At 42.3% G+C, this 15,857-nt stretch overlaps 2 protein-coding genes across 7 annotated transcripts in view; both read right to left on the bottom strand.

Annotated features, from left to right (window-relative positions):
* Window positions 1-29: 29 nt before the first annotated feature.
* Window positions 30-4,877, bottom strand: ZNF639 (zinc finger protein 639). Of its 3 annotated transcripts, none has more exons than XM_063408100.1 (6): window positions 4,724-4,877; window positions 3,621-3,720; window positions 3,157-3,233; window positions 2,565-2,660; window positions 1,597-1,731; window positions 30-1,315 (listed from the first exon to the last, which is right to left on the bottom strand). In XM_063408100.1, exons 3-6 carry the CDS (start codon window positions 3,212-3,214, stop codon window positions 168-170), a joined length of 1,437 nt encoding a protein of 478 aa, XP_063264170.1. In that variant the 5' UTR covers window positions 3,215-3,233; window positions 3,621-3,720; window positions 4,724-4,877; the 3' UTR covers window positions 30-167. The 3 variants fall into 3 exon arrangements, with proteins under 3 accessions (XP_063264170.1, XP_063264169.1, XP_063264168.1); XM_063408099.1 differs by having other exon boundaries at window positions 1,591-1,731; XM_063408098.1 differs by lacking the exons at window positions 3,621-3,720; window positions 4,724-4,877 and having other exon boundaries at window positions 1,591-1,731; window positions 3,157-3,255.
* Window positions 4,878-7,726: 2,849 nt separating this feature from the next.
* PIK3CA (phosphatidylinositol-4,5-bisphosphate 3-kinase catalytic subunit alpha) overlaps window positions 7,727-15,857 on the bottom strand; it is a 42,082-nt gene continuing 33,951 nt past the window's right edge. For all 4 annotated transcript variants that reach the window (XM_063408090.1, XM_063408093.1, XM_063408092.1 and 1 more), the window contains exon 21: window positions 7,727-15,609. In XM_063408090.1, coding sequence (XP_063264160.1) covers window positions 15,339-15,609 — 271 coding nt within the window. In that variant the 3' untranslated portion in view covers window positions 7,727-15,338. The remainder of the gene's footprint in view (window positions 15,610-15,857) is intronic.

Consider the following 15,857-nt stretch of genomic DNA (forward strand, 5'->3'; position numbering starts at 1 on the left):
GCCTAGACAAGGAAATTCACAACACCAAGTGCTATACATGCTTTACTGATACAAAGATGAAAACATTAGAAACGTACAGCTGCTGTTAAAATTGTATTTACTATCACATTCCAGTGATTGGAAATTAATTCCAATTCCAACAAGTTGATTACAGGGAAAGAATGCAATCACACTGTCTCATGTATCTGAAGATGACTTAAAAGATCTTTTTCATTCCCAAACCTCATTAAACAATCAGTACATTTATGAGGCAAATCTGCTGAATGCCTGAAATCCAAATGAGTTTTAAGGTCTTCAATCTGTCCCGTTGAATATTCACAGTATTGACACAAATAAATCCCTTCAGATAAATGAGAGCTTAGGTGCTTGCAATATTCCAACATACCTGAAAATCCCTTCCCACAGTCATCACAAACATGAGGGAATATTTTGGTGTGCTCAATAGCTACGTGCCTGTTGACGTTTGTGTGCAGCCTGCTCCTAAAGCCGCACACCTGGCACACAAAGAAGTTTTTGCATTTGTCAAAACTGATTTTGTTGATGAGGCTGTACTGGCCGCGCTCCTTGCTGTTGTAGCTGTCGCTCAGCTCGATGAGGCGGCACGCGTGCTCGTTCACCACGTGGCTGTGCAGATCCTCGGGGTCGTTGGTCTCGTGCTCGCAGAACTGGCACAGGTACTGCTCGTCACAGCTGTGCTCCTGGAAGTGCAGGTACAGCTCGCTGCTGGAGGAGAACTGCACATCACACTGCTCACACCAGTAAAGGTGGTCGTTGAAGTGAGTGTCTGCTATGTGCTGACTCAGATTCTCAAAAATCACCGTTTTGTAATCACAGTATTTACAGATGTATGGATCCTCCTCGTGTAATTTTACGTGTTCAATGAGCTGCACTTTGCTGGAGAAACTTTCTTTGCAAACTTTACAGACGTGAGTTTCTGTACATGTCTTATGCTTCAGGATCATGTGCTGCTTCAGATCAGAGAAGTACTTGCTGTTGAATTCACAGAGCTCACACTTGTACAAGCCGCTGCTGTTGGCTCTCAGCAAGGGCCACTTCTGTTGAGCTGTGATATTCAAAGCCTGGTTCTTCTCAAAGATTTTGCAGGTCTCCAGAGGGATTTCCTCAAGGTCCTCAGCTTCCAGCTTCTCAGGTGACACAGTCTGTGTTTCTATATCATGAACTTCTACAGCATTCACTTCTGTTGTAGAAATTTCTACGGTTTGGATATCTAGAGGTTTCTCCTCTTCTGTGGGGCTGTCACTGAATATAGGTGAGTCACATAAGTCTCTGCACATTCCATTGTTAGTACCTTTATCTACAGGAGGAAATACATAATAGAAGGTTGGCAAAAAACCCACAACAAAACACCTGGGCCCATTCTTAACTTTTCAGCTAGCTGCAGCAGTTTTCAAATGCAAAGACCAGTTATTTTTCCCCTGCCAGACTAGGTTGTATATTCAGCTAACAAAGCAATACCAGAAACTATATATAAATCCTTTACCATTTCTGTCAAAGCAATGAAGTTACATGAAAAGCCAGCAGCAGCTGTGCTCTCCAGCCTCCCAGCACCTCATCTGCACACACACTGACCTTTACCTTTATCCTTCTTTTTAGGCTCTGTGCAGTGCATCCCAAGGTTTGAGTGTGCCCCGCTCCAGTGGGAGCTGCCGGCGTGCACCGGGCTCCCGTCATCATCTGTGTCCAGGCTCTGCACAGGACTGTGGAACCTACCTGCAAAGGGAAGGGAGGCATTTCCTTGGCATCATTTGTCCACACGAGCATCATCCTGATTCCTTGGTTTAGTCATAGATCTTATTTACTAATTGTGTATTCTACTTGCATAAATTTATCTTTATTTATTAAGCATATCATAACCTAGATTTAAAAAAGTAACAATACCTTGAAAATTATTTCCATACATGCAGAGAAAAACAAAGGAATTCAAAAAGTAGCAACTCTGTCTAGAAGATTTTAGCAGGAAACAGTCAGCTGATTATACATTTTGAATTATTTAAAATTCTTAAATGAAGTGTTACATTTAAAAGACACAACTTAAAAAAATATTCTTCAGTATTTCTAGACATTACATTTTAAAATGTGATACTTTCTAAAATTGCTGCAGACTTTATGGTTAATTATTAAAGTGAAAAGAAAAATAAATAGACTGAAAGTCCACCATCACATTTACTCTGCTAACCTTCCACTCACTACTGCGTGTTTTATAAAAAGGCATTTTGTTTTCCCAGGTACAAGTACAATTCAATACAACTGTTGGTAATTTCTATCTGAACTCATCAACTTTGTTACCTAGACAGTGAGTATTTGAGGTAGTTTATCCACCATTATAAATGTAAAATTGAAGGGTCTTTTTGTTGTCATTGTTTCTACTTTGAAAACTGTATTTCATTGTAACAACTGAACAACCTCCCACCAGTCTCAGGCCCATCAGATCACAAGGACACTCAGAAATCACCTGCTGTATATTGTGTATTCTATTTGCTTCTGTGAATAGGAACATGACACATTAAAGAACTGCAGAAGAAGACCCCAAAACATAGTCTTACCTCTGTTTATATCTGGCTGTCTCATGGAACAGACGCTATAGCAGTGGTCAGAAAAAATGCCACTGTTGTCTATGTATCTGCTTGCACCTGAAGAATCTAAACCAAAACATCAACAAAGAAAGTTTAAGTACTCATGTCTTGTTGTAGCTACAGATGTATTTCATGTTCATCAAAATTCTTTTCACATTTTTCACTCATTTTGGAAGCATTCCTGTTGTGACAGACACCTTCCAGCTGCTGCCCTGATGTTTGGAGCATCAGGTTTCTGCTCCCACTGAGGACATTGACAAGTGTGTCCTGAACACTTCTCTCTACCCCCACCCCAACTTTTACAGAATCCCTCCCCTCTGTGGAAGCAGAACCCCCTTCATTTGCAGCATTTCCCCCATGTGCAGGGAGTACAGAGCAAACCGTGGCCCAGCAAGGGAGCCTGCAGAGCAGCTGCTGCCCATTCAAGCCAACATTTCTTATCCCATACTTCAGCTCACTGCTTTTCCACGTGTTGGCGCATGTGGTCCATTCTTGTAAAGTTATTATTCTGAGAAAAAAGATTAACTTACTAAAGTGTACATAACTCAAGCTCTAGACTGACCTGAGTAACGAGAAGGATGCAGAGTCTTCCTTTTCCTCTTTTTAGGATGTTCATTCATTTTGAACGGTCTACATGAACTGTAAAGTAAAGACATTAAAGAACTAGATTTGTTTGTATCTAGCTTATCTTTCAGAACCTTATGGAACAGTACAAGCATTGTGAAAATCCACATATCAAATACAGAAGTTTTTTCCTACTCCCCCTTCTTGTTCCTCAGCCCATTTTGATACAGTTAAGAACCCACTAAATGCACACAACTGCTGAAGTCCAGTTTCACATTCCTGGAGCAAAAGAAAGTTCACCCTAAAGACAGACAAGTCAGAACTCCAGGTACTCCAGCACTCAGTGTCATCTACGAGCCTGCTCTCCAGCACCCTTGTTGTCAGAGACAGGACATTCTGAGGCAGAGCCCTTCAGAAACAAGTTTTAGTATTTAAAATACTAACACAGTCATGCTCTCTTACCAAAAATCCTAGACCCTTCAGTATCAGGAAGCAGAGCAGCTAAGCTGATGGCTGTACAGCTTCCAAATGTAGTCAATGCATCAGCTCAAGAAGATTTCACCTATGGAGTGACAGCATTTTAAACCACTTAAAACTTTAGCTCAAAATAGATAAAACAGAATCAGAGACAGGTGATACAAATACTACAAAGAATGAATCTATGGAAATTGAAGCTAGAAAGCAGCATAAGAAGTTGATATTAATTTCGGTTTAGAGCATCAGAATTAGTAAGGTGGATGCACTGGTGTATTTCTTTTTCTTTTGTCTCAGGTTAGTTGTTTTTTGCTTCACTTGGCAGCTCCTGAGAGCAGAAAAATATTTGGAAACGAAATACTTGAGCTATATATAGGACAAACAGCCTTGAAGAAGAAAAGGCTGCAAACGAGGAATGTGATGTGGCTTGCCATAATTGAAGAGCACTTGCGGGCCCAGGAGCTTCTGTAGTCAGTGCCATGCGCCAGAGGTGAAAGCAGGGAAAAAAGTGCCCTGATCAAGTCAACTATGTTCCCCTGAGATTAAATATTATCTCAACTAAAATTTTATTTCAAGGGATGGGAAAATCATTGATTTTAACGTTATATCATGATCTGGAAGTCTCAGTACCCTCACCGTTTTCTGTGATTGCAAGGGAAGAACCGACAGCGCACTGACACCGCATGTCTCACCCCAGGTAAGGCGCCTGAAAAGCTCAGCCTTTTCTGCAGGGATCGGCCCGCGGGGCAGCAGGGTGGGTTGTTCTATCCCAGGGGCTTTCCCTGGCCCTGAAGAGCGGGACCCAGGCCCCGAGAATCGGGACCCCGCTCGGCCCCGGGGCGGCGCGGCCTGCGCGGAGGCCGCACCGGGAGCCCCTGGCGGGAGCGCGGCACAGGCACCGCTCCGCCCCGGCGGCAGCCGCGGGCAGGGCGAGGCCGAGACCCCGCAGGGGCGGCGGGAGAGGCCCCGGCCCGCGGCCGCGCCGGGAGAGCCGCGGGCCAGGCCGTGACTCACAGCTCACCTCCCCGGCGGGGCCGGGGCACGGGCGGCTCCCGCCCCGCGGCTCCCCGGGCGCTGCCGCCGGGACTCACCTGCCGGCCGCCAATGGCGCTCCTCTCCTCTCCGCTCCGCGCTGCTCCGGGCCCGGCGCCGCCGCTCCGCCCGCCCCGCTCGGCGCGGGCCCGGCCCGGCCCGGCCGCTCCGCGGGCGAGGGGCGGGAAAGGGGCGAGGGCCGCCGGCCGCAGCGCCCCCTGCCGGCCACGGGCGCCTCCGCACCCGCCCGTCGCCATAGCGACTGCGAGGGCCTAAATAAACCTCGCGTTTCTATCTCATCTGTGCCCGGTACAGCACAGCCACGTTTGCATCTGCAGGCCTCGTCCACGGCTGTAAGAACGGTGTCAGCGCTCAGATTTTACACAAATGAGAGGGTGATGCCAAAGCCAGACCCTCATAAAGCTCAACTTTACTTTTTGTGTCAATGTAGAAGCTGTCCCTTAGAGCTACTGTATAGGAGAATCAATATAAAGTGTATCGCAAATATATACAGTGCAAGAAAGAAATATATACGTACAAGAAAGACAAGGCGTCATTGGAGAGGGTCCAGCGGAGGCAGAAAGTGAGGAGGGTCTGACGCATCCCTTGTGAGGAGAGCACAGGACTGGTTAGTCTGGAGAAGAGACAGCTGAGAGGGGATCTCATCCAAGCACAGAAATATTTCAAAGGCAGGAGCCAGAAGATGGTGCCAGACTCTTTTTGGTGGTTCCAAGCAACAGGACGAGGAGTAATGGCCAGGAATTAGAACACAAGAAGTTGCATCTCAACATGAGGAAAAGCATGTTCACATTGAGGGTGGCACAGCACTGGAACAGCTGCCCAGGGAGATTGGGGGTTCTCCCTCTCTGGAGACATTCCAAACCCACCTGGAAGTGTTCCTGTGTTACCTGTCTTGGACTGGATGATCTCCAGGGGTCCCTTCAAAAGCTAACAATTGATTCTGTGAAATATGTATAAATCAGCTTTATAGATATATATGCTTCTTATTGCAGCCACCGTTGCCGAGGTCTCCCCAGGACAGCTCGTGTTAAAGGTTTCATAAAGTTGCTACAGCCACCCAAATGGGCGGATGCCCACATACTTCTCCCTCTATTCACCAAAATGTTTTCTGTACAAGTATTCCAGGAAAGCACTTTCCCCAGTTCCCAGCGGAGGGCAGTGATGAGAACCTAAAATCCGTACATAGCAAAGGGAGAGGAAAAAAACCCAAGCCCAAACCCAAGCCTTTGCTTTGAATTCAGTCCTGCTTGTGAGGCAAACTCAGGCAGACCAAAGCATCTTCTGTACCTTTAGACTGATTTATTCTCCACCCAAAGCAGCACAGCCCAACACCACTTATGTCAGATAAAAAGACAAGGCTTTAAGTGAAAGAAAAACATCTGAGGAGGATCCCCTTTGAAGCTGCAGATCCAGTTCAAAGTCACACGCATCAAACAGAGCTATCAATGCTTTAGACAGAAAAGTCTAAATGAGTCTTGTTTTCTAAAGCACCACGTGCTTGGGGTGTTGAGAGAGCTCTGGGTGAGGTTTTAATCACTCAGAACAAATTCCAACTAAAAATACAGAAAAGCTGATGTGACATTCACATTCTTGTTTAAATGGGCAACGTAGATGATGCTAATTTCAATTAGTGAGGATTTATCCTGCCCAAAATAAGCACGGGGTAAACCCTTTCTTTATTGAAAGCAGTTAGCATAGCTCATGAGGATAACCTTTGCTGGGGGTAGATTTGTTAGTGTTCAAAAGGACATGTAGGAGGTTACTTGACATATCTTGTCTAGCATCAGGTTCTTTGCTCTTTTGTTACATATGTTCAGACTTTAGACTGAGTCTTTCCAAGGCAGGTTGGAAACCAGACTGATTTCTGAGTGTAAAATCAGGAAGGCTTACTGAGATTCCCATGCTAAAGCAGACTGCCCACACTGCAAATCTTTCTTGTTTCACCAGCATGATTTTGCAAATTTTCTGTGATTTTTCCACTGTTAAGACTTAGAACTACCACAAAAATCACACCCTGGCACTAAATTACAGTAAAGTCTGAAATTTGTATTTGAACAAGAGCTGATGATCCTCTTACCCTGAACCATGCTGTGCAATTAACACATAGTTGTAGCTACTCACAACCATTTCATAATTATTAGGAAAGGTAAAGCTCACCTTATGTATAATAAATGCAAGTTTAACCTGTTAGTTCAGGTTGCTGAAGTAGCTAGTTCCAAACCCCAGCCATATTTTTCAGACCAGAGCTCTGCTGAAGTTTCAAAATAAATGTAAGGATGATGATGTCCACCTTTAATTATAAAGTTGATCCAGCAGACTGAGCACCTGCTGGAACACAGCCCTTCCCAAAGCTGGGCAGTGTGACCTGAAACAGAACTGACCACTGTACAAAGTTTAGAGCTGACTGGGGACAAAAATGTTTTGAAGGGAGCTGATTAAAAACTGCCTGACACTTGCCTCATCCCTCCGAAAAAAGTGAAATCCTAAAAAGAGAACTCAAATCCTTCCCAGTTTGTTAGGAACTGGAGTCCAAAGTAGGCCAATACCTCCACAGGAGTTCCTTTGCAGCCTCATGCTCTTATACTGCCAGTGAGTAATTTCCCCAAATATGTCTGTCAGTCTTTCAAAATTAGTATTGGATACAAAAATATAACCTTGTTTGTTTGTTTAAATTATAGTTTTGGTAATGAAAGCATGAAGGATATTTTTCAAAACCAGACTGATTTAGCAGGAACTGTAAACCATCCAGCTGAAACACTTCAATAACATCATGTCTCTTGTCACAGCTTTTTACAGCCCACGTCTAAAACTAAAATAAAATTACTTATTTTGAGAACCAGCATATACAAGAACAAATGCCACATGCATATTGGACTTTTCACCCCTAAATAATGCAAATTCTATTTCTGTTCCCCCAAATTAACTGAGGTATGCAATTTCCATTTCCTTTCTTCTAGTCTTTTTCAAAGGCAGAGCTGCAACACCAAATCACACACCAAGACTGAATATTCCTTAAATTCTTGCTTCAGAATTCACAAGTGTACCAACCATATCATTTTAATTTAGTTGTTAGTATATACATTAACACTCAAAAGTGTGATAAAAACCAAACAAAAGTAGTTTTTTTTTAATAAACAGCATGATACAGACCGCGAAGATAAATAAAAAGCAGACTTTTTACAGTTTCCCATGAACATGAACTACAATAAGTATCATAGGCCAAACTTTTGTTACTTGAGTAGCACAGCAGGAGGGTTAAAAAAGGGATTGTGGTATTTTTTTATTTAAAGTACTGCAAGACTATTCTCAGTATGACAACACATGCACCTTGCTGCATCTTAAATACTTTTTGGCCCATTTTTACTAAAAATGTCTTGCTTTCTACCTACTTTACCACAGACCTTTACCACAGAATGACACACACAGCAACATCTCCCCCTGCCCCAGTAGTGGTTATTTCAAAGGTAATTGTCTCATTTTTAAAAGGTAATTGAAGCACTGGTGGGGGTTTTAGCTTTTGCTTTGATGCAGACAGGTAACTGCTCCCAGCTTCATCAAGAGCTGACGCCCTCCTGGGCTCTGTTTCCCCAAAATGCCAGCAGGATGCTGGGCTGCCTTAGGAAGTGCAGGCCAAGGGAGGGGAGCCCTGCCCCTGCCCCTCTGCTCAGCACTGGTGAGGCCACACCTGGAGCACACACCTGATGTGGATGTACCAGAACGGGTCCATGAAGGGCTGTAAAGGAGAGGAGAGGAGGCTGGGAGAGCTGGGATTGGCATCCTGCTCAAAGAGGAAGCCCAGGGGCAGCTGGTCAAGGTACATAAATACTTGATAGGGAGGAATAAAGACAGGCAAGGCTTTTCTCAGTGCCCACTGAAAGGATGTCAGGCAATGAAATAGAAGATATTTCATATAAACATGAAAAAAAACCTGACTGTGGATTCCTGTTTCTCAGACAGACTCTAAACCCAGCTACACAACGTCCTGGGCATCCTGTTCTATTCTGACCCTGCTTTGAACAGGGTGTCTGGGCTAAATGAACTCCAAAGGTCTTTGCCAACCTGAATGGTTCTGTGAAAACTCCGCAGTTGTATTGCCATTTACAATAACAACAATACTGACAAAATTTCAAACCCAAGGATCCAGGAGTTCAGACTGCTGCCATGTATATTTAAAGCCCTTTTCTCCACCAGGGAAGTAGATTTTGATAGTGTAGTGGATATTCACAGTTAATACTTGAAGAGGTGCAAGGGGCAAAGAGAAAAGATGATACTCCCAGATAATTAATTACAAATTTATCTTCATCTGCGAAATAAAGAATTTGGACCACAGCTCCTATAAGACAAGAATTATCTATTCCTTTTCTTTTCCCAGCCCCAAATGAAACAGTAAGACAATTTTGGACAGCCTGGGGCAGTTGCTAATTCAGGATATAGAACATTATTAATAAAGACTGAAAACAGATTAAAATAGTTAAAGAAACAAGGCAGAATGAGATTCCAACTATGAATATCCATATTTTGGCTCACAAGAATTAACTAAACTACAACAGACATAAAGATTCTTGGATAAAACCAGCTTCTGCCTGAATTAGGCTTTCAATAACTTCAGCAATACCATTAAGTCAGGTTTAGCTGTGATTAATTTTATTACTGGAACAGGGGCCTAACAAAATGAATGCAGTTACACTGAACTGAATGGCTCCTGAAGCAGTTTAATAACTACTGGGAATCAGGCACCAGAATTTCAAAAAGAATCAAGACAGAATAGTGTATTTTTTGCCTTCCTTCTGCCTCAGGAATATTGCATCACATACAGAAGTGACAGTAAGGACACTTAAAACACTTACACAAACCAGTGGGGACACTAACTTCAAAGTACAGGCAGAACATAGCTTCAATTGATCTTCTCTTACAAATATTTTATGATGTTCTTATGCTCTGGGCATGTCCCAGAGGGGTTTGGAGAGAGAAAGGACAGAGGGATTCACCTCTGGCTTAGAGTCAGGAGCACTAACACAGCAAGACCTCAGACTTTTCAGAGTCCATCCCATAAAGCTCAGAAGTCCAGAACACTGTATGGCAACTGAAGAACAGTGATTTTTCCTGAGTGTGAGTTCGACAAATGTGTATGCTACAAATAAGTAGGAAGAGGAAACATTTAAGCTAGCAAGGAACAGAAATACTGAAGTGTCAAGAATGGAACAAACTGTAAACAAGATTACTGCACTTTTGGAGAGCTGAAAAGGCTACTTTGTTAATGAAGACATTACAAAGTAAAATTATTAAGTGTTTAACTGGGCTGCTACTAAACATTCCTCCCTTATGAGAACCTTTCATACTGAATCACAGGAATAAATAATCTGGAGCTCTGATGTACACATACAGCCTACTTCTGATTTCATACGCTGTTGTGAATCCAGAGCGATTCTGATGAAGTGAGTGCTGTATCAGCATAAGGTGAAATCAGAATTTCTCAAAGAGCAGAGCACCTATAGGTTTGGTTAGTGTATGCAAATAGAGAGCTTCTATAGCCAGTTTCTAGTTGGCTTCCCTTCATTAACACAGATGTAAAAAAACTAAACAAGGGAAAACCCCAAACCAACACCAGCTGCAGGGGTGGTGAGCTACACATCACTTTGGACAGATACAGCCTTACCTAAACTGAGACAACTTGCAGCAGAAAATAAAAAGATGCAAATCCATTATTTGTATGAAACATGTATTGCAAAATTAAATGGGGATTCAACAATCTGCAACAACATCCATAGCTATATAGTGTTTTTAAAAAACAAGTGTGGTTCTTCCATTCAAGTAAAATGAAAACAAGTGAAAGGAGTTAAAAAAAATCCTAGAAGCAGCAAGTTACAATTCTTTCTGTAATACCACACCATTTTCATTTAGTTGAAGTATTTTCAAGATGTCAAAGACATCAACAAAAATAGTAATTTCAAGTGGCTTTTCTGATATTTGTTTTTTTGAATGGGTCCAGCCCAGGTCTGCAACCTGTACAGACATGCAAAACAAGAGGAATTCATAATTACTATTAAGAACAGACATTTGAACATGCCAGTTATATAATGACAAAGCAGAGACAATACCTTCAAATTGTCAACAAACATGGGCTACTGACCACTGAAGGGAATTTAATACTTTACAGAAAAAAGGAAGTTGGCATAAAAACCCATAAACAACTTGCCAAACCACCAACAGCAGGGTCATCATATACAAAATTCTTACAAACCTGTTAATTTCTATATTGTCCTCAATATGTAGGCTCATATTTTTTCCACAAGATACCAAACCACTTGCAATTTTGGTTTTATTTAAAAGCGTTCTTAAAAAAAAATTTAAAATTATACTGGAAGTCTATTTCACCTATGAAAAAATTGCTAATGCACCCTTTCAGATAAAGAAGTATGCATATATCAAATCAGTACAGGTACTTTTTCTGCTACTCTTAGGAAAGCAATTAATGTAATTTTAAGTAAAACTAATACGCAGCAGCCTGTTCTGTCATTGTATCGAACACAGTTTCACAGCTGAAAAAGTTACTGGTTTCAAATTTTATTTCACTGAAACACCATTTCCTGATGCTTCATGATAAAACACATGGCCCAGTCCTCAGCTCCTTGCTCTGCCAGTCTTACAAAGAAGTCCTGCAGCAGCAAGGTGTCCAGATTCAATTCAAGCCCAGAATAAACTGTTTAGTATTTTGTGCAGCTGATTCCCAGGACAAAGGGAGCATTTTCAAATCTCCATGAAGTGGGAATAGTTAAAAACAAGCCAAATTCCAAGTTATTTCTGTAAAAATCTAGGACTCAGTTACAAGTGCTTTCATGGTGTGTAAGGAGATCTTCTTTCTGCTACTGAGAGCAGATGACATCCTCTCATTTCCACCAGGGTGAGCAAACAGTGCCTCCACTATCCTCATTGAAGTTACATCAGCACAGAGCTGCCGTGACAGGATGCAGTAATTAGGGTTCAACACTTTGAAGCTGAGAAAAGGAGGTTGTTTTCTGGGAAACACTGGCAGAATGTTTTTCAAATGCCCATCCTGGTTATGCAAAGAACTGGTTAAAGCCCAGGAGCTTCTCCTACTGTTTAAAGAAATCTGTTGAAAGGCAACAATTAGCCTGGACTGTACTACGTTTATACCACTCTGAAGTTTCCTTTCTTTTACTATTTGATTCTCATAATAACTTCTACAGCTTATGGACAACATTTAATTGCAGTAGCTTCTGGAAACAGAGCCTGACTCCCCATACCTCTGTCTGGGCAAAAAGAGTACAGAATACTGTGCTTGAACTGAAAGACATTTATATTCATATTTACAGAAGGGCTAGGGAGGGGCAAAGTACAAACAAATTTGGCCTCATAATATCCAATAAATTTGAGTTTATCTTTTCCCCCAGGCTAGAAAAGGCTGACCATACCTTGCATAAACGAGGTAAAGCATTGTTTCGACACCAGATAAATAAGGATAATATAGCACCTAATGTGATGTCTGTGCAACAGTTTTACTCAGTTAAATTAAGAATTATAGCCAACAGGGTTTCAGATTTTGTGAGCTAAAACTGAACCTAATCCATTTCAAGAGCTAAATCACTGCTATGTGTTGACTGCAAAGTAATAGATACAAGCGTAACTTTGCTCTAGAAAGTACAACCAAGCTTAGCAGGAGTTAAAATATCCATATGAACAAAAAGGAATATGTAACAGTCAATAAAAAGAGCAATGGGAAGTCTATTGGACTACTCCAAAATACTTTGTAGAACTAAGGAAATAAAACTTCACATTTCCCATACTATTCTCGGAGCTTCTGTAGTTTTCACAAAACCAGGTTTCCCCCCACAACATCAAGTATCCATGAGTGCAGTGATCAGCTGCAGGATCCTGACTTTGAAAGTGTCTTGAAACACCAAAGCCTTGGCTTTACAATCCCCGAAGTCTTTCAATAATGTAATTGATTGCACATTTTTAATATATTACAATTTTCTAAATGAAGCCAACCACTCATTACCTCATCAGTACAGCCTGCACGAAGTACAGTTTATTTATATGCTTATATTCTAATCTAACACCAACTGTCAGCATATTTTATATTACACGTGGTATTGCACTTTCTGAGTGGCACCTTGGTGCGTGTTTGCAAGTGAACAAGCTGAAGCCCTAAAAGCCCCAAACCTTTGGAATTCAAGTGCTGCCAATCTGGTAAGTTTAAAATGTTAGGGTGAACATCACCCACAGAACTATTATGGGCTTCACTAACTTTAAAAAAACCTGTTTAGGAATTAGAAAAACAGTCCTACCTGAAGCTGTGCATAAGGGCAATCTGAAATCCTCGGTACTCTGAACAGTTTCAAAACATGGTGCCAATTTCATTGATTGCACACATTGAAATTGTGATAAAGGACAAGAACTAGATTTACAAATATATATTACACACACGCACAAAACAGACAAAGCTATAAAATGTTTGGTAACTCCACATGCTTTGAGCTAGCCAACATATCTGTCTGCTGAACTGCTAATTATTGATCATATTGAAAATCTAAATTGCTATTTCTGATGTATCTTACTGGATTCAACAACCACTTCCAAAGGAGGAAGAAAGAGGAGAAATGGTACACCCAAATTTTGAGGGTTTAAATGAGCATTCTTGGAATAGCCAACATATCACTTCAGTAATGTGAAGAGTGATTCCCCAAAATTTTTTAGAGACTTAGGCCAAGTTCACCTCTGGCTTTAGTGGTACATTCCCACTATTTCACTGGTATTTGTGTCCTCTTTCACTAGGGCTGAATTTGGTCCTAGGAGTATGTCTGGTCACCTTCAGTGACGTTAATGAAAACAGGAGTCTTGGACAGATAGAACTGGGTTGCAAAATTAAGAGAGTTAATATTGGACAAATCATGTAAATAAAGAATATATATTAATAATAGTTCCTATTATATAAATAGCCTTTATAAAAAAATAATCTTTCAATAATTTTAATAATTCACCTTTCTTTAGGTTCTGGAAAACATGTATGAAAAAAATCTATTCAGTTCAAGTTAGATTAAAGCAAACCTAAGATGAACACTACAGCTCTCTGTTGCACTAAACCCAATTCTGACCATTCAATTTCCAGGTTAGTCAGTTTTTGGGGATGATAAGGAGTTTCTTTGTGAAAGTATGAATTGCACCCCTAGAAATACTGAGCAGAAGAAACACCAGACTGAGTGGGCCTATTTCCTACTGCTTTCAGAAACTGTGCAGATGACGGGCTCAGAAATTGAAGGGCCACCCAAACCCCCAAAATGTTCATGCCTCTGAGCACATTTAAAAGGCACTGTCCTCTCACTATTGTTTTTAGATCTTTGAGCTTCGAACTCCTTCCCTATACTGCATTTAAGTATTTGCTATCACTTGAGTTCTCTTTCCATCCTTCACAATCCAGCATAGTCTCTACTTGCTGTACCAGATCTAAGGTAAGACGTGATGGACTCTTATGTTAGCACTAGCACTATTTTCTTTTTCCTTCTAATTTATCCTATCAAATGAGAAAAGGAAACATTCTTCCAAGTTTACCTTTTTAAGCTTACGGCGTAACACGAATCATTAAATCAGGATACGCTGAGTTGGACCCACTAGGATCATTGAGTCCAACTCCTGGCCCTGCACAGGACACCCCAGGAGTCACACCCTGTGTCTGAGAGTGTTGTCCAAACACTCCCTGAACCCTGTCAAGCTTGGGGCTGTGACCACCTCCCTGGGAGCCTGTTCAGTGCCCAACCCCTCTCTGGGTGAACAACATTTTAAGAACCTTTTCCTAATGTCCAACCAAAACCTCCCGTGCCTCAGCTCCATGCCATTCCCTCAGCTCCTGTCACCGGCCACCGGAGAGAAGAGATCGGTACCTGCCCCTCCACTTCCCCTCGTGAAGAAGCTGCAGAGCCCGATGAGGTCTGAGCTCAGTCTCCTCTTCTCCAGATGAACAGACCAGGTGACCTCAGCTGCTCCTCACACGGCTTCTCTCCAGACCCTTCACCATCCTCGTGGCCCTCCTTTGGACACTCTCTAATAGCTTGCTTTTTCTTTAGTCTGTGGCACCCAGACTGCCCACAATATTCAGGGTGAGGCCGCCCCAGTGCAAAGCAGAGTGTGCCAATCCCCTCCCTTGCCCCACTGGCAATGCTGTGCCCGAACCCCCCAGGACACAGCTGACCCTCCTGGCTGCAGGGCACTGCTGGCTCATGTTCAACTTGCCACCAACCAAGACCCCCAGGTCCCTTTCCACAGCTGCTGTCCAGCCACTCATCCCCCAGTCCATACACACAACCAGGATTGCCCCATCCCAGGTGCAGAATCTGGCGTTAGCCCTTGTTAAACTTCACACACTTGGTGATTGCCCATCTCTCTAATTTGTCGAGGCCCCTGAACACATGGTACTAAAGCTTAAGTTTGAAGTTTATAATTTTAGTGCTGTCTGAAACCCTGTTTTACATTATTTTCCAACAGTTGTCTGAACAATTCGTTTCTTTTCTTGCCATAAATTCTAATGTTGTTCATGGTTTGTGCAATTCCTATGCAACCAGTCTTTGCTGCTAACGGGTATTAACAGTGCAGTACCCACAAAGCGGGGTATCAGTTCTTGTTTTCTTTGCTGTCAGTTCAGTTCAAAGCGTGTTGCTTTATTGTGTGGAAGATCCAGTCCATTTTTGTTGTCCAGCCACCATGGTGAGCATCATTCATTTGCTTCATGAAGTACTCAAGAGCCTCCTGCTCAGTTTTGTCCAATGCAAGGGTCTTTCGAATGTATGCAATGTCATCAAAGGATTGCAGTTCTGGCATTCCTGAGCCAAGCATCATGGAGAAAAGATTGATGAAGAGATTGGCATGCTGCCGAATTGCTAGGTAAGCCTTATAACACATCTCCTGAAACCTGGAAGAGACCAGGGGAAAAAGCTCAGTGCATTTCTCTGCTGGATGCATATTACTGCTTCAGCTCCAAAACAGTTTAACAGGTAACCACACACTAAGAATGTGGACAGTCCTAGTCTAGTAAGAACACCCATAATGTAGCTGAGAAGATGCACTCATTTTCCTACTTAGTTTATCTTCATTTGTGTAAGGATGGTGGTCAGACTAACACAACACCCAAAGACACGCTTTCTAGTCTTAAACCCCATC

This window comes from Prinia subflava, chromosome 11 (genome assembly GCF_021018805.1).
Source record: "Prinia subflava isolate CZ2003 ecotype Zambia chromosome 11, Cam_Psub_1.2, whole genome shotgun sequence".
NCBI lineage: Eukaryota > Metazoa > Chordata > Aves > Passeriformes > Cisticolidae > Prinia > Prinia subflava.

Excerpts from the sequence above, each read along its gene's own strand:
- ZNF639 (XM_063408098.1), bottom strand. The coding sequence starts at position 3,250 with ATGTCTTTACTTTACAGTTCATGTAGACCGTTCAAAATGAATGAACAT. Across the intron at positions 1,732-2,564 it reads ACAGCCAGATATAAACAGAG|GTAGGTTCCACAGTCCTGTG; the intron begins GTAAGACTATGT and ends TTCCCTTTGCAG. Across the intron at positions 1,316-1,590 it reads AAAGAAGGATAAAGGTAAAG|ATAAAGGTACTAACAATGGA; the intron begins GTCAGTGTGTGT and ends TTCCTCCTGTAG.